This window comes from Ischnura elegans, chromosome 11, assembly GCF_921293095.1.
Source record: "Ischnura elegans chromosome 11, ioIscEleg1.1, whole genome shotgun sequence".
Classification (NCBI taxonomy): domain Eukaryota; kingdom Metazoa; phylum Arthropoda; class Insecta; order Odonata; family Coenagrionidae; genus Ischnura; species Ischnura elegans.
Genome location: NC_060256.1, coordinates 101,063,638 through 101,090,181, shown reverse-complemented (window position 1 = coordinate 101,090,181; position 26,544 = coordinate 101,063,638). Strand labels below are relative to the sequence as shown.

At 38.6% G+C, this 26,544-nt stretch overlaps 1 protein-coding gene across 4 annotated transcripts in view; it reads right to left on the bottom strand.

Moving 5' to 3' along the window:
* The window catches only part of LOC124168120 (mitochondrial uncoupling protein Bmcp), a 110,712-nt gene extending 85,051 nt beyond the window's left edge, over window positions 1-25,661 (bottom strand). For all 4 annotated transcript variants that reach the window (XM_046546242.1, XM_046546243.1, XM_046546244.1 and 1 more), the window contains exons 1-4: window positions 25,572-25,661; window positions 25,070-25,218; window positions 23,422-23,569; window positions 895-1,264 (exon numbers count right to left, since the gene is read on the bottom strand). In XM_046546242.1, the coding sequence (XP_046402198.1) occupies window positions 895-1,264; window positions 23,422-23,569; window positions 25,070-25,124 (573 nt within the window). In that variant the 5' untranslated portion in view covers window positions 25,125-25,218; window positions 25,572-25,661. The remainder of the gene's footprint in view (window positions 1-894; window positions 1,265-23,421; window positions 23,570-25,069; window positions 25,219-25,571) is intronic.
* Window positions 25,662-26,544: the final 883 nt, after the last annotated feature.

Below are 26,544 nucleotides of genomic sequence, written 5' to 3'. Positions count from 1 at the left end.
GCAAAGGTTCTAGTATACTTTCAGCGGCTTACTAGATAGATTTTTTAGCAAAGACAAACTTTTTTGCTGTCCCAAACAATGATGCAAGTCAGGAGTTAAATTTGAGCAAATGAGTAAGCGCTAAAGAATTCAATAACCATCCTCTGCCCCTGAGACTAAGTTACTGTGACGTTTTTGAGATTACATAAATGTCCACATTGTGTGGCACCCCTGGCTCATAGCATGACACTGTACATACTCAGCACACCAGTGGAACCTTTGCGGTCTCAACAAGTTCTAATGTCCAAAATTTTGACTGTGTTCGCAGATGCCCCTGCAAGAGTAAACTCCAATCTGAGTAAGACAGGCAAAATTCAGAAATTTTCCTAGTTGGGTCTTTTACGCATTGTCTTACCCCAATGCATACGATTGAATTTTTCCGGTACAAGAGGAAAGTATTATCAAAATTCACAGTTGTATTAGAACATTAATTGGACAAAATTTTGGAAGACAGTCATCCTCAAGCAGTTCCTGAGCTGGCCCTACTCAGATGCCAATGAGCTTTGCATTAATTTTTTCCACCTACTGCTTTCTGCCGTAAATGGTGAGACATTTCAAATTTTGCTGATAAGGGATGGACATTACTCTGTAAGAGAGAGGAATCATTGGAACTTTAAGTCGTAATTATCATGATATGTTAATTGTGGGGGCGTAAAAATGCTGTCCTATTGTATTCCACCCTGACAAATGTATTTCTAAGCAGACTACTTCAAAAATTTAAGCTTAAACAGATTTTTGGCCACGGTCAAAATTTTGCATGAAAAAGCATCAAAACATGCATTTGTTGAGCTGAGCCAAAATTGAGAGAGCAGTACCAAGATTGAAGACATTGGCAATGTGCTCCATCCAACTCACCCGCCAGAGGCCCCGAAAGCCCTCCTGTCGGTAAACGCTCGCAAAACATGCCACGAGGCCCATCGTGCGCGGGTCCCTGGCAGCTGCAGTGGTGACCCCAGCCACGGCACCAGCAGGCCCCACCGCGCCTGGCTGCACCAGCACGGGCCGCGCCTGCATCCGCACCTTCAGCACGTCTGTTGGGTTGGCAATGGCACTTGAGACAGCACCCGCAACCACAGCACACGCAATGTCGGTTCGCGTGGCGCCGTGTGACCTTGGTGCCCCAGCCACCCTCACCTCTTCCCCCATGATGGCATTCTTCAGGGAGTAATAGGTGCCAAACTTAATGGTGCCATAGGTCGCTTGGCGAAGCACTGCAGGCCAGATCCTGGGAAAAACGATGAGGGTCATGAAACAAGGACAGGCCAGGTATCTTGAATTTAGAGACAACCACGACTTAGCAAGCACTCATTGTAAAAACTGTCTAGGGGTATTTTGACTCTAGTGATTACTATACTTCCATACAGGAAAATTTTGATCCAAATCTGAAATCCTAATTTTTTTAAATGAGGTGGAATGACCCCAATATGAGTATTTCACTTTTCTATCTATAGGTCTCAAATGAATCTCTCCACCGGATATAATCATAATCTTCAAGAGATCAAAAGATCATAAAGAGATGCATTAAAAGAGTTCTATGGAAGATGGAATGCTGAGCTAATTTACGACGAAAAAAATCTTCCTCATTGATCCTATGTAAATTTTAAATAGAAAACATAAAAGCTGTCTCCCACATTTCATGAATTGACAATGTCATAAGATTTTTGGCTCGTTTACTTGAAAAAGCATGATCATTTTCTCTATGCAATGCATTTAAGCAATACTTCCAGTGATCACTCCAATAATGACCATTTAACGTGAGATCATTTTCTGAAAATGGATGGGAATTCCAATCCCTTCTCCATCACAAGGCACGACCCTTTTTTAATCCCTCGGCCATTAAGAATGCACAGCCACTAACAGGGATTGCATTGCCTCAATTGGCTTTCAATGGAATCACAGTTGTAAACACGAAAAGCAGTGGAAAAAGGGATGGCAGAATGACCATATGATTCAGGGAATGATGGGCTAAGCAATCACTCCTATGGTCCACGAAAAGCTGTCGCTGATCATGCGAATCAAGCTTTAGGAAGGAACCTTTTACTGAGGGACAGAATTGCTGATTAGGGTGTAAGAAACAATGAGCCACATGCATGAGGTGAGAGGGGTGAATCATTTGGCCTCATCTCTTGACATATCAACTTATCAGCCAAAGGGTAAGGGCAGTGGTTTTTTGTAGCACGTGGCTAGAGAAATGGGTGATGGTCAGAAAACAAAAGATACAGATTTCTTGATATTTTGGCACAAAAGAAATAGGGGAATGGGTGCATTTCCACTAGAACCAGCTGAGCCTTCACTTTCTCACACATTGACCAATTTTCATTCCCTTCGACTTGCATTCTCAACAAAACCTTCTAATCCCAACACTAATATAAAATAAAATCATCTGAGCCAACCTGCTACCTTTATGCTCTATCCTCCTCCTTCTGCTTTACTTAAGACCCTTTTACATATACACAGCTTATCAACCCAGCATACTGTATCCATCTTCCACGCCCATATTTCGATACAGTAGACTCTCGTTTATACAAAGAACTTTATTACGAAGTTCTCATAATTATGAAGCAAATCGTTGGTCCCGACAAAAAGGCCGATCCAATCTATAGTAAAAGAAATGTTACGACGAAAATTTCATTATTACGAACCTCAGTCCAGGCAGTTACAAAATGAACTTTATTACGAAGTTACACGAAATAGCAATGGCATTTAGGTGGATATACACTACACTAAGTTTTAATAATTACGCCATGTTTAAGTTCTCGTGTACTGTGCTCAATGCGTCAATTGTGGTTCTTTCTTCAGTTTACACGCAACATCATATAATAAGCATCATTCCTGTGGAATCATGGTTACTCACTCATAACCACTCGTAAATTGGACTTACAGTTTGTCCTCTTCCTACGCACATTTGATTTATGAACTTTCAGAGATACGAGCATTCAAAAATTTCAACTTTCAAAAGTGGCACCTTTTGATTAGGCCAATGCGACATGGTGTGGCATAGAGGAACTTGCACTTTGGGCATAATTTGAACAAAGTGAGATTTAATCCAGTGTGAAGTTAGGAACTGTTCAGCGTTTTGCCCGTTCTTCCTTTCTGCGGAGAGCGATATTTTTCTGCTCTGGCTGCATCGCATGGCCAGCTAGATGAGTTCGTCATAATCATGAGTTAGTGCACAATTGTGATGAAGTGCTGCATTATGCAGGATAACTGTACTCCTCGATTCCTTGCATTCAGTCTGGTTAACGAGGGCTGTCCGATGACAGCACAGAAGGAATGGCGGAAAACCCTGCACCAGCACGGCTTGCAGCCAATCACTGTCCCCCAAACGCACCTCACACCACCGCCTTGTCATGCAGCGTTGTCACATGCAAATGGAGCACCAAAATAAGCCAGAATCACCAAAACAAGCCCTTTCTTCGAATCGCAAAAAACAAAAGATTCTTCCTTTTGGGTACTTCACCTTCATTGTCTCTTCAAGCTCCTTTCTTCAGGGAACGCTTTTGTTTACAAGTGACGTAGGCGTTTTGCTTTCTTCCCAGGCAACCTTGCACCCTTCTCCAGACTAGACCTGTCTTCGGGCAGCCCTCGGCGGCTCGACTGTAGCTTTATCAACTTAGGAACAAAGTCTCGGAACGCAACTACAGTAGAACCTCGGTTTTACGCCCCCGCAATATACGTTTTCCCGCAATTTACAACATTTTCATCAAGTCCCGATGATTTAAGTATCTCTACAATGTTAAGTCTTCCCCGCATTTACGCTAATGAAATTTCAAATGACCCGCTTTTTACGCCAAGCCGCCAAAGGGAACATGGCGGATAGCGCACTGTAATCAAGAAGAAAGTGTGTTAGAGATTGGAGGTAGGGATAACCTTTTTGCAAGAAGGTTGTAAATATAGGAAAAGAAGCTGTATTTACAACCTCCTTGCCTTTTTGGAATACCTGTCACCAGTGCCACTGTCATTAATACGGCCTCTTTGAACTACTACAATAATTCCTTCTTCATCTGTTTCTGACCACACTATCGCGGGATTTCTTGAGACAGGTTGTTTGCGAAGTTTAAATTTCATTCCATTTGTTGGTGGTAAGAATTGTAGGTTTTCCACTTCACTTGTAAGCATCGTAGTTACGAATATAGACGCTATGTTTATATTCGTGGTCGTTCTCGTGATGATCCATGCACTGGGTGTTCTCCTTCGCGTACATTATTACCAAGTTCTTCGATTAATTTTCATCATCATTAGTCAACAATCCTAAGATTGGTTTGATGCTATTTGACAATTGACGATATTATTGACGATTAATTTAAAAGTTGTTTTAATCGTTATCTCTTTTTCCCTGCTTTTTTTCGTGACAGCGTCTATAAACGCGAATCAAATACAGAATGGCCCAGAAACGAGAGAGGAAAACTTTTTCAATAGAAGATAATATTAAAATTTTGGGAAGAGTTGACTCGCATGTAGGTTCACGCGTTTCCCTTGCCAAAGAACTTGGGATTCCAGTGTCCACATTAAACACTGTTGTTAAAACTTGCAAAAACATAGAAACCAGTGCAGTGGAATGCGGACCCAGTGCAAAGAGGCAAAAATATGTTAAGTACTCGAAATATGATAGACTAGAAGAAATTTTAAAAGAATGGTTTCAGTGCACCAGGTCCTCTAACATACCCATCAGCGGAATTATTCTGAAGGAAAAAGCGCAACATGTGGCAATGAGGCTGGGAATTGAAGACTTCAAGGCTTCAAACGGATGGTTAAGCAGGTTTAAGACTCGGCATAATGTTGTATACAAAACAATTTGTGGTGAGTCCAATAGTGTTGATCCCCAAACAGTGGCACAGTGGAAGGAACATTGTTTAAGTGAGCATACAGAAGGGTATGCTCCAAAAGACATTTTCAATTTAGATGAGACAGGCCTTTTTTTCAATACACTTCCCCATAAGACTTTAGAGTTTAGAGGTGAATCTTGCCATGATGGAAAGCATAGCAATGCTCGTTTAACAGTATTGTTAGGTGCTAATGCTAATGGTAGTGAAAAGTTGAGGCCATTTGTCATTGGAAAGTCCAAAAATCCCAGATGTTTTAAAAAGAGTAGAAATAATTTGCACAAATAAAATGACTAAGCAAACAAAGATAATGGAATATTTCCAGAAGAAGGCTAATTAAAAGAACATATTGTAATGGTGCTTCTTTTTTCATCACTGAATTCATCCCAGAATATTTAATTTAAACTCGGTGATATAAAATTATTTGCTTTCAATTTTAAGAAGACTTTTTGAGAGTTATGGTAGATTTTTTAATTAAATGTTAAATGGATTTTAGGTCAAATATTTTTGTTTAGTTTGTCCAAAGGTTAAAATATTTTTACTTTAGAAGATTCTTTTATGTTTAAGGAGCTAATGGAAAATGTTTATCCGTTTGACTCATTTATCAGTATTTACTTATTTATCGTTCTGTGTTAAAGGATCTCTTTCAGAAGACTGATGTTTTGTATGATCTACCTCACAGAGAGTTCAGTACTAATAAAGAATTTTTTGTTATCATAATTTAAGGTTTTATACTTACTATTCATTTAGAACAAGATTCATAAGAAAAATAGAACATTTAACTATATATAAGGGGTTATTTTTCATTAAATTGTGCCTAACCTCGATTTTACACTTTCCCGCGATTTACACTTTTTTTCCTTGTCCCCCTCAAAAGTGTAAAAGAGGGGTTTTACTGTAGTTCGTATATCGATGACTTACTGTATTTGGGAAGATATGAACCATCGATTTCATTATGCCACATGTTTCTATTGAGAAACTAAAACAAACTTTCTTGTTTTATATATTAGCGCATAATTAATCGCGTTTATATTATACTGTTTTTTTTTCATCGATTCCTAAAAGTTTTCTAAACGGGAGGTTTTTAATAACAAAGTTCAAACAAACTTCGTCATTACAAACCTCCCGTTTTTTGGTCCCGTGAACTTCGTAATAACGGGAGTCTACTGTAACAACTTACTATTTTGCCTCTCACCTAAATGCCCATACATGCTGTTGGCCATCATAGGAGGTGAACACGGAAAAGTTGTGACATTAACACAAAGAGGACTGATCACGGACATTTCCGTATTTTCATAAATGAGAACAAAACTCATTCCGTCCACTTTATATCTGTCACTGTATACTATTTTATACATTCCTGTTTTCTTCTGGTGAATATTAGAACAAACTCCACCATACCAGAAACAAGTCAGGGGACTGTCTCATTGGGAAGCAGGAGATGGAGAAATAAAAACCCCATAAAAAAACCAGGCCCACATGAGAGCACCCTGTATGGGCCCCTTCCCAGGGTTACTGTGGAGCCCTCAACGGCAGTAAAGCCAGAGAAGATGGCCTTCAGGAAGACTGAGCTGAGCTGAAAGGTGGAAGAAGCAGCCCAACTGACAAGGACAGAAACCACTGCCATGTGGTTTGAAGAGGGAGGGCCAAAAAGAGATAGAAAACAGTCCATCAGCAGGCAGGCTCCCAATTCAGCTGGACTGATTGAAAACCACTTCAGGGGAACAAATTATTCAGAGTGAAATACAAAGAGCCAAATGGAATCGACTGAGTGAGCTAATGGATATGATTTTCAGTGCATGGAAAATTACAGCCCCTTTACATGATGAATGATCATGCGAATCAAATTCATTTGCACGATTGCTTGAAACATCGGCTTTAAGGCTCCCGGATACCTAGTCCAAAAACTACGCTGCAGACGTCTGGGCCGATTCGTCTGACGCCTCTGTTATTCTATGCACATAACATTTGAATGCATATTTACGAAGAAGAAAGATCGATATTTGAAAAGATTATCGTAATTTTTCATTTCTCGTTTTTCACGCTGCAATATTGACCACGGAAAAACACGAAATCCGGTAAAATTGGCTGCCTGCTACGGCGTGTATAATGACGAAACCCAAAATGTTTTACAGTCTTTATAAACTTTAATCCTTTATCTTCATATTAATTTATACTATTTTAATGTAGTCCTCATAGAAGCGGCACTAAATCAATCTATGCGAACCTTTGCACGCTATTTTTGCGCTCTCCACGGCGGCGACGTTCTCCCGTTCACATCGCCCTCAGCCACTGAGCGAGTCTCATCGTGGCAGTGGAAGGGGACAACGCTTGTATGGAGTCTCTTGCCTTCAGTTCGCCGGCAGCCGCCGAGCTGCCGGGTATGGCGGGAGAGAATGCTGCGTCATTGCTCTTTGCCGCGTGAGGGTCGCTCTTGTATGTGTGATGCGTGCTTCGGAGCCGAATTTTAATCTTGTCCAACAACACGCTAAAGGACATGAATTGTTTCACGGTAGGAGCGCAGAACGCCACGTACTATTTAACAGTGCCTTATTGCCAAAATACTGTCATACCATGATGATTTTTCCCTGACTCTTTTGTTCCGATGCAATTACAAAAAAAAAAACATATCAATTCAACCAAGATGCATTTCCCACATTGCATGCGAGGAGATATACTTCGTACATTTGCTATCGGTAATGCCGGTTTATTCTCAGCGAGGAGGATTGCTACAAATGACCCTGGTCAGTTTATATCCGCTTCAGTACTGCATTTTACCCTGATACATCTGTTCATTTCGAGATTAAAAGTTTCCTCTCATCGGTGCAATCTCCCTTGCCATAATTTTATACGAAAAATAAGATCAATTACATTAATTCTGCTAAAAATGAAAGATTAGCTTTATATTTATGAGTCTCGAATGTTTATTTTTTAAGAAATTCATTAGTTTAAATGCCTAAAATTATGTAACAAATATAATTCTTGATAGCTCGAGTCACGTCATAGATTACGCATCGTATACCAGCGTGCAGATTTACATCCGTGTGTTCTATCACCGAAATTTTCCATTTTTTGTAATTGAAGTTTTTTATAACGTGCAAGTCAAGAACTCATGGACAACTTGTACTATGCATGATGCATGGAAACATGTTTGCTTAATTCATAAAAAACTTGCTAATTCTAAATTGGCAATTGTAATAAAAAATGCTAATTCTTCGGTGCATGCATTTGTCAATTGACAGGAAAATATTTAAGACATCGGTCTCTTACAACCCACGCTTGCACTCTACGGTCCCTAAAATAGAATTTTTCTTGGCTTCTTTTTTGTCTATTTGATCAATTGAGACGGAAACTTAGATGAGTAAGTTATAATGCAAAAGATATGGCAGCATTTTCGAATTCGTAATTCCTACATACAGGGTAATGGTCTAATTTTTCTGTGGAATGAGTGTCGTTTTTTGGAAACTTAAAAATAGATAAAATATTTTAGGACTAGTTTTGTGTCTCTCATTATTTTAAACTTAAACAGAATATCATATCGCACACTATTTAATTGATTCAGGGATCCATAATTTTTTAAAGAGGTAACAGGATGCACGAATGAGGAAAGGATTCCGCACTCGCGTCATCGCAATCCACGCAACACCGCATATTTTGATATTTTGCAGCATAAAAATGAGATAATTTGATTCTCATCTTCCCACTGTCCTATTCGTCTCTCGTCAATCCTTAGACCCTTGGTTTTTACTGCAAGTTCGCTCGCAGTTTCATCATTATCAAGTAAGCCTTATAAATCGAAAAAATAGGCATTAGTTTCAAATAATGTTACATTTTCATGGGTATCGAGTGAAGGACCTCTGGTTAAATTAGAATGAAATCACTATGGCAAATGCTTATTTCTTTTATCGGAATAATCTTATATTTCCCTTGGATTGGAACTGCCCGAAGATTTTTTTAATCTGGGACGGAAGTCATTGGAATATATGGTTGCACTGGACGCTTCCTCCGAGACGATACAAGTTCAAATCACGCAAGTGATAAAACAGAGTAGCTATTATGGGCTTATCTTGAACTGTTCGTGATATCTGGTGATTTTTCCGGGTATTCTTCCGCGTTTATCCATTTTTAGAACGATATTTCGCCAAGGTTCCAGTTGGTTTCCTAGGTCCACTGAAGTGTCGATGAAGAACAAAGAAGGCCGCTACTACCCGAGAATAATCAGGGAGGCAATTGAAATCGCCACAACAACAAAGAACTTCAACCTTGAAGACGGCTACACTCTCTCCAGCGCGAGGAAACGGGTCCTCAAAGATCGCAACCAATCAAGGCACACCTCCACAAAAAAGGCGGAAAACGGGGTGTATATAATATGAACAACTTTATGCATCTTTTCAGTGACATCAAAACTATCGAAAAACTTGCCCAACATCCTTGCATCTGGGCGGAGACCTCAATGGCAAAAATACCGACTGGGACTTCAAAACTTTCGCCAGAAAAGCGAAATATAAAAACACCACAAAAACCTACTATGGAACTGAAGAAATCCCTGATTCCAAGGAGGTAAAATTCCTAGGAATAATGCTGGATCCAAAGCTCTCTTAGAACAATCATATAGCTTACGCCACCAATAAGACACAAGCAGCAAACAATTCCCTCAACCCTCTGCTCAACAGGAGAAGCCGAATGAAACTCGACACCAAAAGAACAATCTACCTTGCCATGTTAGGCCCTCTTCTCACTTACAGCTACCCAGCATGGGCAGGGACTTCATACTCCAATCTAAGCAAACTATACGTCAGCCAAAACAAGATACTCAGACGAATTGTTGATGCACCATGGTTCCTCAGAAATGACTATATCGCAAATAACCTAAACATTCCTCCCCTCTCCCAACACCTAACCAACCTAAAGGACAAATTTGAAAAATCACTAAATACAATAGACAACACTCTCATACACGACATATGGGACTACCATCTTTTCAGTGGACCTGAGGAAGCCAACTGAAATGTAGGGGAAATATTGTCCTAAAAATGGATAAACGCGGAAGAATACCCGGAAAATCACCAGATATCATCATAATCTCCGCGGAAGCTTACTTGGAAACTATTGAACCGCTCGTTCACATCACTGGGCCTTAGGTCGTAGGCGGCGGAAGACTGACTTGATGTTTGTGTGTTCATTGATGTTGCCACTTGGTCCTCCACCTCTGGCAGCCCTTCCTTACTCTAGAATTTATACGCTATTATTATTAATAAAACATGTGCACCTTCCCATACACAATTTCGTCGATTTACCTGCGAAGCCAATATTTGCAGTAAATACGCCGCAAAAAGCATATTTTTTAACGATATATTTTTTTTACTCACGTCTCGAACTGAAAGCTTTGGTTGAATAAGTAATCGTCTCCAGAATCTCCCAAAGAACAAAGGAACATATTCACCAATAAAATAACTTTTTAACAATTTTATCAATTTACTTTTCATGCGTGAATAGATTATGTGAACATTCACGCCCATTCTAACATTGGCAACAACGTCCTCCAACGATACACCGCCTGAAAATAGCCAAAATTATTGAGTCCGTCGTGCATCGATACTTATTTGTCAATTTATCTGTAGCATTTTATAAAAGTAAAATAGTAAAAAAAATATAAAATTAATTTTTTGCGATAGATATGTTATGCTTCGTTAGTTTTTACCAGAAAGACTTCTGCCGGGAATTGCATTTGAAAAGGGATTTGAAAGTTTTCTTTACAGAGTAGCGCCATGCAAATTGCATTAACATATGAAAAAATATGATATAAAAGTGAAAAGCAAAGAAAAGAAAGCATATTTTTTCATGAAGAAAGCATTGGTGAAGTGGTATAGCACCCTTGTCCGAAACTTATTTTATTGCTGGCACTGATAACTCAACATTTTTATATATCTCACAGCGAGCATCATTGTAATATATGGTAATGAACAAATTGATAATATTAACAGTGACTCCAGAGATGCTACAAATACAGATCTAGAAGATACTCCGCAAACCAACAAAACAAAATCTGACGCAGAAATTGCCCATATGGTGATGGTAGAATTTATGCCACCTCCCATCCCACATAAATATTGTGGTGGATATATGTTATGGTAGAGAGGAAAGTTAACTTCAAAAGTAGCTTCAGTATTAATTGGGAAGCTGAGTAAGACAACGGTATTAATTAATCCGGTAAGCGGTATGGATTCTGGTTGTAGAGTTTGAGGAACGACCCACCGACTTAGTAGCAGTTCAAGTCTACAAGTCCGCTATCATTCGTATGGAGATAGAAGTAGACGAGGTAATAATAAGTGAAATGCCTGGTTTAAAAAAACCAAGTAATGATGGGGAAGTATAACGCCTCAGTCGGGGAGGGAGGAAGGGCTGGGAAATAGGAGATTTTGGGTTAGGAAACGCGAAACGAGCGGGAAGAGAAATCAAAAAAATATTGCAGGAGAAACAAGTTATTCGTCACAAAGACCTAGTCCAATTATCCTAAAGTGCAAAAGTCCACCAGGAAGAGTCCAAGGGATACGGAGATACATCAGAAAGACCACATAATAGTAAAACAGATGTAAAGGAATGGCGAAAAATATATCCCATTCTCCCTAAGGTGAACGAAACGAAACGAAATATTCAAAAGACTCGTAAAATAATAAAGGTGAGGAAATAGAACGTTGAAACTTTAATGGGAATGCGAGGATAGATTACTAGAAACCTCTGGAGATTCGTATGACAAAGAAAACTAGGATAACGAAGGAAATTAAAAAAGAAATGGCGGTGATAAGGAAGTGGAAGAACGTAGACACAGTACAGGGAAAATTCTAAGTAAACATAATCATCTATTACGGTGAGAAACTAAGAAGGGAGAAAGAATTGGTGGAAAACAAGGAGAGAGACTGCGAGGAAATGGAAAAGATTCAGAAGTAACGAGAGGTAGATGCGTTGTACGTCAAGGTGAAGTCGCTATCTGGCGGCAAAAGAGGACAAGCCATGTCAAAAATTAATGCTAAAAATGGAAGAATGCTAACTGAGCAAATCGAAGTTCAGAGTAGATGGATGGGGAAAGAGGAGGATCTGCATGGCATCGGAAACAGGCAGGAAAGATTTAACATGTAGAAGAAGCAGTGGTGTGGCATAATCTTGAGCCAAGGAAGAGGCCGCTTCTAAGACATGGAAATCAAGGGAGCTCTCCCTGATATGACCTTCGTCTCCCTGATTTCGCGACAATGGAAAATAAGGCAAAGTGGTAATGAGAATATTAAAGAGAAGAATAGAGAAAAGGACTATCGATTACTTGGGCGAAGATCAGTTTGTATTCAGAAAAGGTAAGTAAAGATGTTGTTGAAGTTTATTCGGGATTGCCACCGGATAAGGTTCTCCATCTCTGCCGACGTTTCGATGGCCATCGTCATCAAGCCCTGATGACGATGGACGACTCGGCCATCGAAACATCGGCAGAGATGGAGAACCTTATCCGGTGGCAATCCCGAATAAACTTCAACAACATCATTTGCCGGGAAAACCTCAGATCTTTCTTCGGTAAGTAAAGATGCTATTGCGGTTATGAGGTCGCTCGTGAAGAGGAACCTAAGCTATAATCAGGTTGTGTTTGCCTTATTCGTGGATTTTGAAAAAGTATTTCATAGAGTGGACTGGACAAAATTATGGATATTCTCAAGAAAATAGGCGTCAGTTGGAGGGATAGGCGACTCATTTGTAATCTTCATTTGGCCAATACTGCGCAAGTGAAGGTAGCGGACGGAGAAACTGGGAGGGCAAGCTTTGCCCGAGTAGTAGGGCAAGACTTTTCACTATCTCCATTGTTTTCTGGAGTATACGCTGAGGTGATGGCAAGAGAAGCGTGGGATGAGGTGGGAACTGAAGTAAAAGTGGGAGGAATGATGTAAAATCAGTAAGGTTCACGGACGATCAGGCGTTGATTAGCCAGTCAGCAAGAGGGCTGATGAGTATAGTGGATGCATTAGACAAGAGATGCGATGAATATGGCATGAGGATTACTCACAAGAAGACTAAAGTCATAATTAAGTTAACCAAATTTCCAGGAAATATAAAATTATCCACGCAACGCTTTACTCCCTCCGAAGTAAATGTTACCATAGAGTAAGAATATATACTTACTCTATGATGTTACCCAAAATTTATTAAAACAATTAATAATGTGTTAGTACAATCATAATTAAACTACTTGATAACCTTCTGGGGAGGGGTATTAAAGTTCGAGCAATTGGTTGCTGATTCTCCAAAAAGCAATAGCTTGATTGCTATCAAATATAATTTGAACCGTCCTTACCTATATTTGTAGATTTACAGTTCTCCCTTTACGTCATCATAACCTTTTCTAAGTATTCAAAATTTTCTACCCCATAAGAGGATATAAACCTAAAGAAGAAGCTGAAAACATTGCATTAAATTTAAGATCTACAAAAATTTATATTTTGCCGACGCGTAATTTTTCCGTTCAAACGCTCATTTATCTATGGGTAAATCCACGTCAATTCAACACAGAAAAGTGGCATTTTCAACCCGACCATGTCAGATTTCTTTCAAATTTGGTGTATTCAATGGTACTGGTAAGTGATGGAAAAATACCAATTTGTAGAGGTCAATGATGATTTTGACAAAAGTTACAGGTCCGCAAATGTTGTGAATTTGTCGAAATTTCAGTGTGTCTCTCTAAAGATAAATGACTATAATTCCGGTTCTATTCAAGGTAGAAAAATAAAACTTATGGTTTTGGAAAGGTAATATATAGGGCTTTACAATGATATACAACACGGGCTATTTATAATAATTTTAATATTCAAGGTCATTGACGTTGACCTTTGACCTTGAATATCTCAAAACACCCCCCCTTCAATTTTTTTTATAAAAATATATGTTAATGCTCATACATTTTTCTACACGCATACAAAATATCAAGATGGCACACTTAGGGCGTCATGCCCAAAAAAATATTTGTCTACAGAACTACACAAGCAAAATGCAAGAAGTACCACTTAAATATGAAATGCCCATTGTTGAACGGTATAGGTCATGGCTATATCATTACAGTGTTACATAAAACAATGTGATGGGTAGCTTCAATGAAAATATAATAAAACTTGGTTTCACCTCACCTCATAAGTTTCCAATTAAATTGTTGATGTTTGCCAGGTCTGATCCAGGGAAACTGTATGTCCTTCCAGTTTGTTTCAAAGGATCGAGCCTTGTGAGAATGTCATATCTTTTGATGATATGACTGTCTGGTTTGGTAGGGAACACAAACGATGGAGATGGTCCATGTGGGTGCAAGAATCGGGTTTGTACTTTATCTGTGTCTTGGGAAGTGTGTTCGACATATGCAACCCACCAGTGATTATTGTATAAACAAGCAACGAATCCATGTATGTCTGTAAACAGCATTTCTCTCACCACAGCTGTCACTGACTCTTCTCTACACTCTGATGAGATGGAATATGCCTTTTTCTTCACTATACCTTTTTTAATAGGTATGACACAATGAAGTTTATGGGTACCAGGAATCGTCCTAGTATTTTCGAAACGGTGCTTTAGCTTGGCCATGTCTTCATCGTGATGGGTAGTCGGTGTATAATTGAAGGTACATGAAGGGATATTTAATTTGCTCCACTGAAACAACTCTCGTGCTGTCAATATGTGGTTATCAAAAGGTCTCTTGAGGCTTGCAAGTGTGGCTAGTCTTTTTACGGTCCCTGCAACCCCATCACAAGGTCCTTTGCCATGAGCTGTAGTAAAAAAATGCCATTCTGCAGTGACATCAAAGTCTTCCTGATGGTAGCTCAGATTAATGAAATTCTTTCTATTTTTATATTGGGCAGCACATCCATTGGAGAAATAATAAATTTTCTTTGGAGTTGAAAAGTGGCATTTCAGGAAATTGATGAAATTGCGCTGGAAACAATACACACATACGGTATCATGGTGAAGGCAGTCAGATATTTCTACATATGACACATGTTGTATTTTATTAGATGTAACGTCTCGATAGTAAGCCACGAATGGATGAATTGTGGCCTGTGAGTTATTCCAGTGAAATCCTTGAACTTCATCTTGAATGATGAAGGAGTATTTCTCTGCAAAATCACAAACCACAAGATATTCATTCACTTTGAGTTCTTCTTTTGTAGTTTTAAAGAATTGTGACTGCTGTTGTGTTATGAATGAGTGTGGTATTAGCTGCTTTAAACTGGATGAAAATGCCTCTAGGAAATCATCCGTTGATTTTGTTAAAGTCTCTAAAACTGCCCTGCCAGTGGTTAACCAACACTAGTACGAAACTTCATCTATGCCATTTCTACGGAAGAGTTCAAAGAGATAATCATTTAGTTTTTCTACACATGGACAATAGGGGCATGCACCTAAGAAGCATGCTGGAAGAGCGGGATTGCATGTAACAAATGTTAAACAATGCTTGTATGATGGTAACGTATGTTCTTCGTGCTTGGTTAGCTCCTTTAATTTACATCCTTCAAACATCAACTTAAAATTTTGGTGGGAGACGCAAACACAAACAGAATGGGTTCCACTAGCACCCGCAAGAACACAGTGCTTCGGCCGCAATTCACAAAATTTGGAGATTCCAATTTTTAAATCTGGATATGTTTCCTTGAAATATCTGTACATTTCCTTGAGATTGTGCAACACTAGCTGCTTCTGTTTATGCAGTCTAACCCAATTTTCTTTCACCGACACAGTGTCCTTTTTTCCTGGCATCATACGGCTCATGTTATAGTCACAGTAAAAGTCACGTACACATCGAACTGTTTTCTCACATAATGTCTTACCTGGCTTTGGATTTGGTGTTACTAAAATACCATATTCTGCCACTAATTGTTTGGCTCTCCGTACAATGTAATCTGAGGCAGAAAATTCTTTCATGGTTTTCCTAACACTCCACCTCTTCGGAAGCACAGAATCTGTACCTTGTCACATACACTGTCTGGACTATGAAACTTATCTTTGAGCTGGGCTATGATTTCACTTTCTGCATGTTCTACACTCTCTTTTTCAGGTTGCTCCAAAACTGAGGCTACCTTTTTCAATTTTTCTTTTGGGTAATTTTTCTCATTTTGAAGTCTCTTTTTCTTCACAGGAGATGCACCTAAACACTGAAGGCTACTATTTAAATAATCCAGGGCAATAGCAGGTGCTATTTCATCTTCACTTACATCTTATTTGGAAGTCCCTGGCATAGCAGAGGCTACTTCAGCATGTTCTGATAACTTCTGTGATAATTTTTTCGGCATTTACTGCAAATTTCCCCACCTATCAATACATTAGGTGATTCATTTGCCATCCAATCCTGAACGTCTCTCAAATTTTTCTTTACTCTTGCATGGCCTTCTTCTTTAAATGGATTGCAACAGTACATTTTTGACTTGAAAGCCATTTTTCACAAACTAATATTTCACATAAAAGAAATAGTGCTAAAATCACTTATGCGCTTAAATGACAGTCTGATTCTCACACATACACTTCACTGTAGTTCCTACTGAAGTGACATCCATGGGACAAGCAACAGATAAGTAGCTTAAATGACTGTATGATTCTCACTCTAAATTAAACCCTCTGAATCTAATCAGATTAGTCTCTCACAGTTTGATTCAATAATGAAAATATGTAATTAGGTTAACTGCAAATTAGTCTTAATTGGATTAACCACTCAAGCGTGACTATAAATGCCCGTCGTTCCTCTCTAAGCATGCGCAACGCACTGTATGCGTCTTCTAAATGCCATGCCTATAGCGTGGGCGATAGACCAAAGGCGTCCGAATCTTTCATTAAGAATTCCTCTCTCTTACACTTCCATTTGTGTACTTTTAGTAAGTGTATATGAGATATATCTGCCTGCTTTCATTCTGTGCCTCTTCATTGACTTCGTTTGCGTGCTCGTATTTTTTAATGATATTTTTTCCAGCTGATGCTAGGATGCTTCCTTTAGGAACAGCGTCTGGGGGACACTCATAGAAGATATTCTTCCACTCACGCTCCGATTTATGTGTTTTCTTAGCGATTGTGTGCTCTGCATGGGGCGCTGATTGCTTTCCTCTGTGGTTCATTATCATATGCTTTTCGTTCTCTTTCATCCTGGCAATAATAGTGAAGGCATTGACCTGAATCTTGCAGCAGTGGAGGGGGCCCGAAAAAATTACCATTTTATCTAGTGTAAATTGGATACCGAAAGGGGGATTAGCCCCCCCTAGCTCCTCTTTGGAACCACCCCTGGATTTTGCCAATTTTAACTGTATTTTCATTAAAACTACCCATCACATTGTTTTATGTAACACTGTAATGATATAGCCATGACCTATACCGTTCAACAATGGGCATTTCATATTTAAGTGGTACTTCTTGCATTTTGCTTGTGTAGTTCTGTAGACAAATATTTTTTTGGGCATGACGCCCTAAGTGTGCCATCTTGATATTTTGTATGCGTGTAGAAAAATGTATGAGCATTAACATATATTTTTATAAAAAAAATTGAAGGGGGGGTGTTTTGAGATATTCAAGGTCAAAGGTCAACGTCAATGACCTTGAATATTAAAATTATTATAAATAGCCCGTGTTGTATATCATTGTAAAGCCCTATATATTACCTTTCCAAAACCATAAGTTTTATTTTTCTACCTTGAATAGAACCGGAATTATAGTCATTTATCTTTAGAGAGACACACTGAAATTTCGACAAATTCACAACATTTGCGGACCTGTAACTTTTGTCAAAATCATCATTGACCTCTACAAATTGGTATTTTTCCATCACTTACCAGTACCATTGAATACACCAAATTTGAAAGAAATCTGAGGTGGTCGGGTTGAGTGGTGTGTTGAATTCACATGGAATGACCCCTATGTAAGACGAAATTGTTTTCTTGATGGTCAGAAATTATAAGAGGATCAAATAGTTTAACATATTTTTTAAAGATTAAGTAAGTGGTAACTTATTGTAGAAAATCCAAATAAATTAATTGGTTGATAGTGCGTTTAATGCTCAATATATATATTTTTTTTGCACGGCAGGCTGAGATTTAACAAAAATTGCTATTTTTTCGAGCATTTATTATGTTTCGTATCTGGTCTCAGCTTACTAATTTTTTCAATTCGTATTGTCATTTGTTTTGAGGTATCCTACAGGCAAGACCTAAATGGGATTCCTACTTTATCCTAATTTATTTGAAATGCGCTCTTAATGATGATTCCACGGATAAATAAAAATAAATTGGTCAACTTATTATTTATGCGGTTCGTAAAGAGTCACGAGCTACGATTGAGACACAAGATAAAAGTAGGTGGACAAGAACGGAGAAAGTGAAGCGGACGTAGACGAAGAAGAACGACGAAGTGTAGGACATAGTAAGGGAGGAGAGAAAACTGTGTTACAGGAAAGAATGTTGGTTAAGTGAGAGATAGAAAGGAAATAAGAGATTTGATGGAAAGGAATTTCATAGTGAATTGAAGAGGAAATGATAGGAGGAAGTACAGCCAGAATGTTTAGTAAATACTCATTACAAACCTATCTTAATCGGTAGGTTACTTTAGTAATTATATATAAATTTTGGCACATATTTTTGTACGGATTATAGTTATGAAATTTTTATAAGTGATTAAAATACCATAGCATGCGTCTTCGTTATCCCTAACGTCCAGTTGCAGCCTTCAGGAAGAAGAAATTTCCTCCCGAGATTCCACACTTGATGATTACTGTGAAATCCGATAAGGAAATATTTATCTGAAGCGAAGATCAAAAGTTTCTTTGAAATCCAGGGGAAACAGAATACTCCACGAAATATACGAAATAATATAGAAACGCATTGTATATTTTTCTTTTGTACTCCAAGTGGATTTAATAAAAAAATTAGATGGACAAGGCTTTATGGGAAAACCTCATGGACGAGAAGTTAAAAACATTTTACCTTCTTCCATAAATACTTAAATTGGAAAAACTAAGAAATTAATATTTTTATGTATCGGGAGTTACGTTTTTCATTGAAAACGAAATCTCTAAAACATTTTGACGGGTTGAAACACCATGAAGAACAAACGATATTCTCAAAAATGTCAAGGAATAATAAAACTGTACCTTTCAATTCTTACTTGCCTGATTTTCTCGCTACTACATGAGATTGCTTTAATTAGTAACCAAATCAATTATTAGAAATTTTTTTAATACTTCCGGGTTTTTGGAGACGAAATTTCACCAATCTCTGTGCTCTACACTTCCGTAAATAATATCCATTTCCCAATCTCGAAGACCACCGTGTTGCCTTGAGATTCGTCTACTTCCATGCGGCGCAGAGGCTGAGCACGGTGACACTCGGCTGTTCAACAGTCGCAAACCCGAGCGAGAAGGTTCCCAAAATTTCAGTCATCTGAACCCATCCCCTCCACATCGCCTCCCCTCCCTTCCCTAAACACTGCCCCCTATGTTCCCTGCCTCGAGTCCAAGGCCAGTTGCTAGTCGGCTAGGCTCGCTAGCCACTAGGCCGAGTTTTTGAGGGGTGGGGGGAAAGATCCACAACTCGAAAGTGGCCGATGTATCCGGGAGCCTTAACGGTGAATGAATTTGGGAAATCATGCGTAATTACAGTTTAAGATTTGTAAATACTTAAATTAGTCACCTCAGAGCTCAAATATTGTTGACCTATTAATGCAGGGGAAGAAAATAGATTAAGACATTCATGGGCTACACTCAGGGGCTTTCCCCTTGACGTAAAGAAGTTAGGCAATATAATGGAAATTATGTTGGGTCACCATGACAGAACTTCTTGCTTTCATCAAAATGTGCTCACCAAATAAAAAGAGATTTTGTCTTTCAATGTGACTCTCATGCCAAAATTTTGCAATCTAATCTTATTTGATATTTTAACAGTTGCAAATTATACAAAATATCAATTCTTGTAGAAAAAAAATCTTTTCATCAACTAAAGATCCCACATGGTATTAACAAATGACTCACCTACGAGAGTTGCTACGTGTGATTTTGTGTTCTCTTAAAGCAACATGAAATACATGTGCCATCATAGGGATCAATGGGATTTTAAAATAGTAATGTGATATTAAAATTCCAATGCGGCAAAATTCCACACCTCATACACTACATGCAATACGTTCACAGAACCATTCAAGCAAAATTGGAACATAATCTAACTTCATTTGCAACACCATGTAAATGATAGAAAATTTTCCTAATTTTCTGCTTAGCATATTCAACAATGTTCATTTGCATTATCATTCAAATGATCAAGCAAGTAATCATTCATCATGTAAAACAGCCTTATCATCACGCTTAGGAAAAGTGTGTGAATTTGAGAGGAGATGAGAAAGTACAAAAGATAGATTCTGAGTATAGGTCGAGATGAATAAGATAGGATTAGGTGAAGATAAGTTAAATGATTGAGAATCATATATTGCTTGAACTCAAGTAGAACAAAGTAAGAGAGCAAAAGGAGGAACAGGCAAAGTGATGGAGAAGTTTCGGGGTGGGACCTTTTAAAATTGAACCTGGAAATGGAGGGGAAAATATAGTTAATTCAGATATACACCCAGGCACAGGATGCAGCACAGTTAGATGAGAATCTTTTCTATACCCAGGTACTACTGGCACAGTTAAAGATTAGACCAGAATATTGTGATAGTAGGAGACTGAAATTCCAGAAAAGGCAGGAACTTGGAACATGGATGAAGATCAATTGGACAGCATGGAGCACACCAATGGAAAGAGGATGACTGATTTCTTCTTGGATCACTTATGAGTCTGATAACGGAGCAAAAAGTGACATATTATTTCACCCACTCAAGAGGTGTGCCGTAAACTACGGACATATGAGTAGATAGAATTGTTGAATTCAGCACACATTCATTAACGTAGACTCAATTTTAAGCAATTAACAATGACTCCTAATCATGAATCTGTGGCTGGGCCCTCTGAAGCATAGAGAGGATTTACCGAAAGTATGAGTGACTGAAAGTTAACAAGACAGAAAGGAATACCAAAACGAAGTAACAGAGCAGTTACACAGAAGTAAACAAACCGTGGGAAGTGATGGGGATCTAATGGAATAAGTCTGAAAGGTTTTTAAAGAAACCCGCTAAAATAAAACTAAAGCAAATTGTGGAGAACAAATGGTGAAGACAAGGATGAAATGGACAAAGTGGTGGAATGATCATGACAAAGGAAAATAGGATAAGCAGGTGGCTACGTGGCTAACGAGACTTGGCAAGATTATGTAAAGAAGTGGAAAGAGTTAAAGCAAGCAATGAAACAAGCAAAGGAAGAATACAAGGAGGAGTTAGGAAATTAAGTGGAAGAAAACTAGCATCATAATCAGCAAATATTTTGGCATAGGTGAAAAGTCCACATGGGAAGTTGAGAAATAGAGCAATAGATGTAATAATTGAAATATGGAGGATAAAGGAAAGCAAAAAGAGGAGGAAAAATGAGTATGGTATGACCACATTTGCAGTGACACTGAGCACAAGTAGATAGAATGAATGTTGCACTGAATTCACACAGGAAACTTAGCAGAAATAACATGAAAAGTAGGATGCAATTAACAAAAAAATATGCTTGCTGGGCTGGCACCTCAAATGATAAAGCTTAGAGGGAATGACTGAATGTAATAAGAGAGAGAGAGAGTGCATTAATTTTCTGCGCTATGCTCTTGAAAAGTGTACTTGAAGATGAAAGAGCAAGGTCATGGTTCCCTAGTATGACTCTAGGAGAGGAGGCACACTAAGAAAAGGTGAATTTGTCATCTGCACCATCTCATTCACAACATTTTAATTGAACATTTCATACAATAACCTGTAACAGCAGTAGGCGTAGCGTTTATTAAATGCACTCTACCACTGAAAGGCAGCACTGCCTGGACGAAGACCAGCAGAGCAGGTGGGACAAAGAATTTGGTGCCTTTAGCCAAGGAGAGAATCCCTGAATCGGTGAGAGAAGGTCCTGACTGCTAGTGTGCAAAGTCCTCCAGAATCCACGGCCATCAGGGTCTAATTCTAGTTTTACAAGTTTGACACAGGCTGTACTTTATATTTTATTAAACGCATTACATTTACATCTTGGTTCTTTTGTTCAATATGAGCACCCATAAACCCTAGTCTCCAAATTCCCATTCACCAAGTTTTCAATACTATCCATTTTAATACCAAAGCTAAAATAAAATGAATGGTCACAATAATTTTAATGCTTTGCAAACATTAAATTTGCACGTTACCAAGAGTGTTTTCATACATCATCAAGAGAAGAAATATATCCATCAGGGTGGTGTTAAGTTCTGTAGCAGAACTTAGGAAGGGAGGTTGGTACATCCAAGGATTCTGTAAGGATACCCAGCAGAAAGCACCACATTTCATCCAATGCCATAAACAATCAAAATACTTCAAACTCTGTAAACTCCTCAAATTTTATCAAAATATGGAACGATTGAGCATGGTAGCCTATAAGACAGAGTGCTTAGCAGCTGATCGAGGTGTTTCGGCTTCCACTCCCAAGTGAAGCCTTCAGACAGTCCCAAACAAAATCATCGAAGGGTGAAATAGCCCAGGCAAAGGAACTGGCCCCATGACCCTAACTTCGTGGAATTAACATGCCTACAGCTGTCTGGGCTGAGCTCTACCCAAACCAGCCTTATGGTTGAGTCACAGAGTGAGTGGGTGGATAATTACAGGAATACAGTCTTAAATTGAGTAAAAGAAGAAAGATCACCCATAAAGGAAAGGTAAAGATCCCTCATAAAGGAAAGGGAACTGGATGGCTCAGATTTTCGTCGCATGTCGCCCTGGAAAGGAGGGATAAGCGTCATTCTGGAAGGATTCATTCATTGCACTGCACTGTAGACTACAAATGAAATAAGAGTGCATCCCAAGGAACTTCAGCACGAATTCTTATTTTCTTATCATGCCACTCCAATGAGAACCTATTCCCCCAAACACAAGCAGGTTTACACAATGTTCGAATCATTTGTCCAGTCAAGACTCCAAAGGTGGCATCCCTGCCACATGGTCATTGACACAACTTGAAGTGCAGATTTACAAGTAATCATCCACCAATTGCTGGGGTTCATTAGTGCTCTGCCACATATTATGTGTGGCATTAAAATTGTAGTCTAATTAAAGGATATTCTTGAGTCTTGGTCACATTTACAAATCCTCCAAACTTAGGTTAAATATAATAAAACAAAATATATCATAAAAAAGGAGGAATGCTTTCACAGTGATTGGAACACACTGAATTCTGAGTTCTCATTTCAGCTTCACGATGAGATAAAAATAGATATTAGTTTTCATACGTAGGTATTAGAACATGATAAATGTAACTTCTACATATATTTTCATATATTGCTAACAATTAATTATTAATGTAAAAATTTTTTTGTTTATCCTTTTCTTGTTGTTGTTGCATGGTTCTCTTTCAGACTGGCATGTATGACGTATGTTGACTATATTCTACACAAAATAAAAATATACTTAGCAGGTAAGGAATGTCTTATACCCATAATAAAGAGCTCGAGCCCCTTCCTCCTGGGATATCTGGAGGAAAGCATGCACCATTCCTCGATATTTGACCTGTGAATGAGCTCCATCTATCTTCTGCCCTTGAATCTGAAGACGAGTCTTTGTGGTGTCGATTGGGAAGGTTCCTGCAAGAGACCAAATTGACACCAACTATATCTTCATCCTCATTGACCTTCCTCAAGTATTTATATAAGTCCACCACACTTCCTTACTTCAGCAGTTTGAACTGATCACTGTTAGATTATTAATTCAACATATGTTCAAGTAATCCAACCTTTACAATGGATAAAAATATAACCAAAGAGAAACAAATTCTGAGCCCCAAATCAACAGTAAGCATATAAAAATACAGTTCAGATCTGTTCAATCAAAACCATATTCTAACTGAAGAAAACATAAAATAATGAACATATCATACTATTTTCAACATAACTCAATCAGCATGAGCAATGAAACATGCATTCTAAATACCATAAAGTTTTCTTGAAAGAAAGAGTGATGAAAACTGTTCATGGTTCCAACTTGGTTTCAAAATTTTTTAAAACTAAGTAGAACTTTCTTTGATAAACTCATTTGAAACCATATTATGACCATACCACCAAGGGTAAAGTGAAGGGGAAAAATTATTTTTCTGACACATAAAAAAATATTTTTCAAGTTAAGCCATTTTCGTGCATTGATGGCAATTGCAGGATATCAAATAAATATAATTGAACTTAATTTCTCTTTTCACACCACTTATATCTTAAAAAAAAGTGAGCCTCCACACCAGAGAATATGCGACTGCATTGACACTTACTGCTTCATATTCAATACAAGAGAGTTCGCTCGGACTGCGAGGAGCCCCATGTCAGAGTATTAAAGTTGAACGCTTTGGAGGGAACGAATCAACCAGAACTTAAAGTCGGACACCGATATGTCAACGTCAAAGAAATGAAAATGGGACATGACTGAGATCGAGAAAGGAAACAGTTCGGTGATTAAAACAAATAAAAATTTGGGGAAGGCATTATAGCTTCGTGCAAGAATGTATAACCATGAACGGTAGTTTGGATAAAACAGGAAAAATAGTGAAATCGAAATTAAAAATGATCAAATCAAACGCCAATCCCACATGCAAGTTCTAGCCCCATTATGAAACGAAATCCCAGATAAACACCGATGGAAAACATGCTGCGGTAAATAACGAATGGAAGAAATAAAGAATAGAAGAATATGAAAAAGCCCTTGCTCAATACGACGATTATACGATATGTTTCTCCGGAACAATAATTACAAATGTGCTAACTTCCATAAGAGCTTTAGTTAAATTAATATGACAGTACATGACTATTAAAAACTAATCTGCCAATGGGAATCTTAAACACACATTAATTTTCCACTTTTTACACCTTCTCTAACAACACTTCCATGTAACGTATAAATGTCAAATGAGGATTTCATGATATAATACCAACTCGCTCAGTTTAAATGGACATTAGTTTGTTAGTATCATATGTATGTACATTAAAAATAACACACACTCACTTATACGTCTTTATACCAATTTTTTTCTAATTACGACGAAAACAACATGATCAAGACTAATATTAGCATTTAAGTTTTACAACATATCTCGGACATACCGAACTCTGCAGTAATTGATGCTAATCCACCGTAAACAAACAACCTCCAATCCATTCCAGGTGACTTCAACTTGTTGGATGAGGGTTTAGGGTCGTTTGAAGGGGAAGAGGAGGGGTTTTCCTCCTGAACAACAGCCAGGACGGATAATCTAAAATAAAACAACGTAAAAATATGAAGTTGGGCTGCTTAAGAGTCACGCCTGTCTTCTGCACATCGTGACACCAAACACACAGTAGGCCAATTATGATATCAAATTTTCAATCATTTTTACGAGGTTGAGGAGGTTTGGTCAACAAAGGCAATGACCTGAAGCCTGCTTCTTTCAATTAAAATAAATATGTACACAATATTTGCTCATGCCAGACAAAACCGACTCGAAGATAAAGGCCGGTCAACTGCAATTACGGGACTGTAAAAGGCCAACTAGAAAATTTTTACGACAACCGTTCTAAAATATTTGATCATAAAAACACGTAAAAAAAAGTAAATATTAGTACTCACACAGCGCCGAACACAAATACAAACAAAATATAACTACGTCTCGTATTTGGTTAAAAGTCGAAATAGTCGAACTAGCCGCACCAGTCGACTACGTGATCGAAGTTATCTTGAACGTGGGTGGTCAACAATCGAATGATGCAGTGCGAAAGATATATCGAAGGAGATTGATGCAAGGCGCGAGTATTTCAAAAGTTACTAACCGAGTTCGTTCTAATGTGATTAGGCAAAACCTACGCAACAACACTCCATCTGCTTTGAAACTTGCTTTCATATTACATTTCGCTGTAATAGGAAAGCTATACGCACTTGTATGCAGGGCGTACCCAGGATCAGAACTGGGCGGAGGGGGGGGGGGGGGGGGGGGGAAGCATTGCGGTTGCTCAATAGGGCGGATCGCAAAAATCGATTTTTTTCAAATCCATCTGGCCCAATGAAACAAAGTTGTGGGACCGATCAAAAATAAGGCCTGAAAATTTTGAGACCTGTACGTGAACCCCTGACCCTCGCTCAAATGCAATTTAGGGGGGGAGGGTCAAAATTCGAAAAATATAATATTTCATGGTCATTCCCTATAGATTTTGCCGAGTTACTGCCCTTATAGGGCAAACATTTTGTGCATTTTGACGTATCTGCCACCGTTTAGCCACAAAATGCCTAATTTGAGTCCGCGTCCGCGAAGAAAATATTCCAACGCCCACGCAGCGTCGCGGATACCAGAGCCGCAGGCCGATCCCTTCCCCTCCACGCTCGCTTCTCCCCCTCCCACGCCTCTAATGCAGCAAAATTCATCCCGCGCATGCTGCTAGGAGGTCGTTTATCTTTGATAATATGAATCAGAAGATGGTAGAAGGTAAAAAACGATGCATAGTGAGACGACTTGTCCCTTATTTGGCGCCTCGTCGGCGTTAAACTAATCTATGTTACCAACTTTTAGAGAAGTGATGAAATATTTTTAGATCTGCGCACGCAGGAA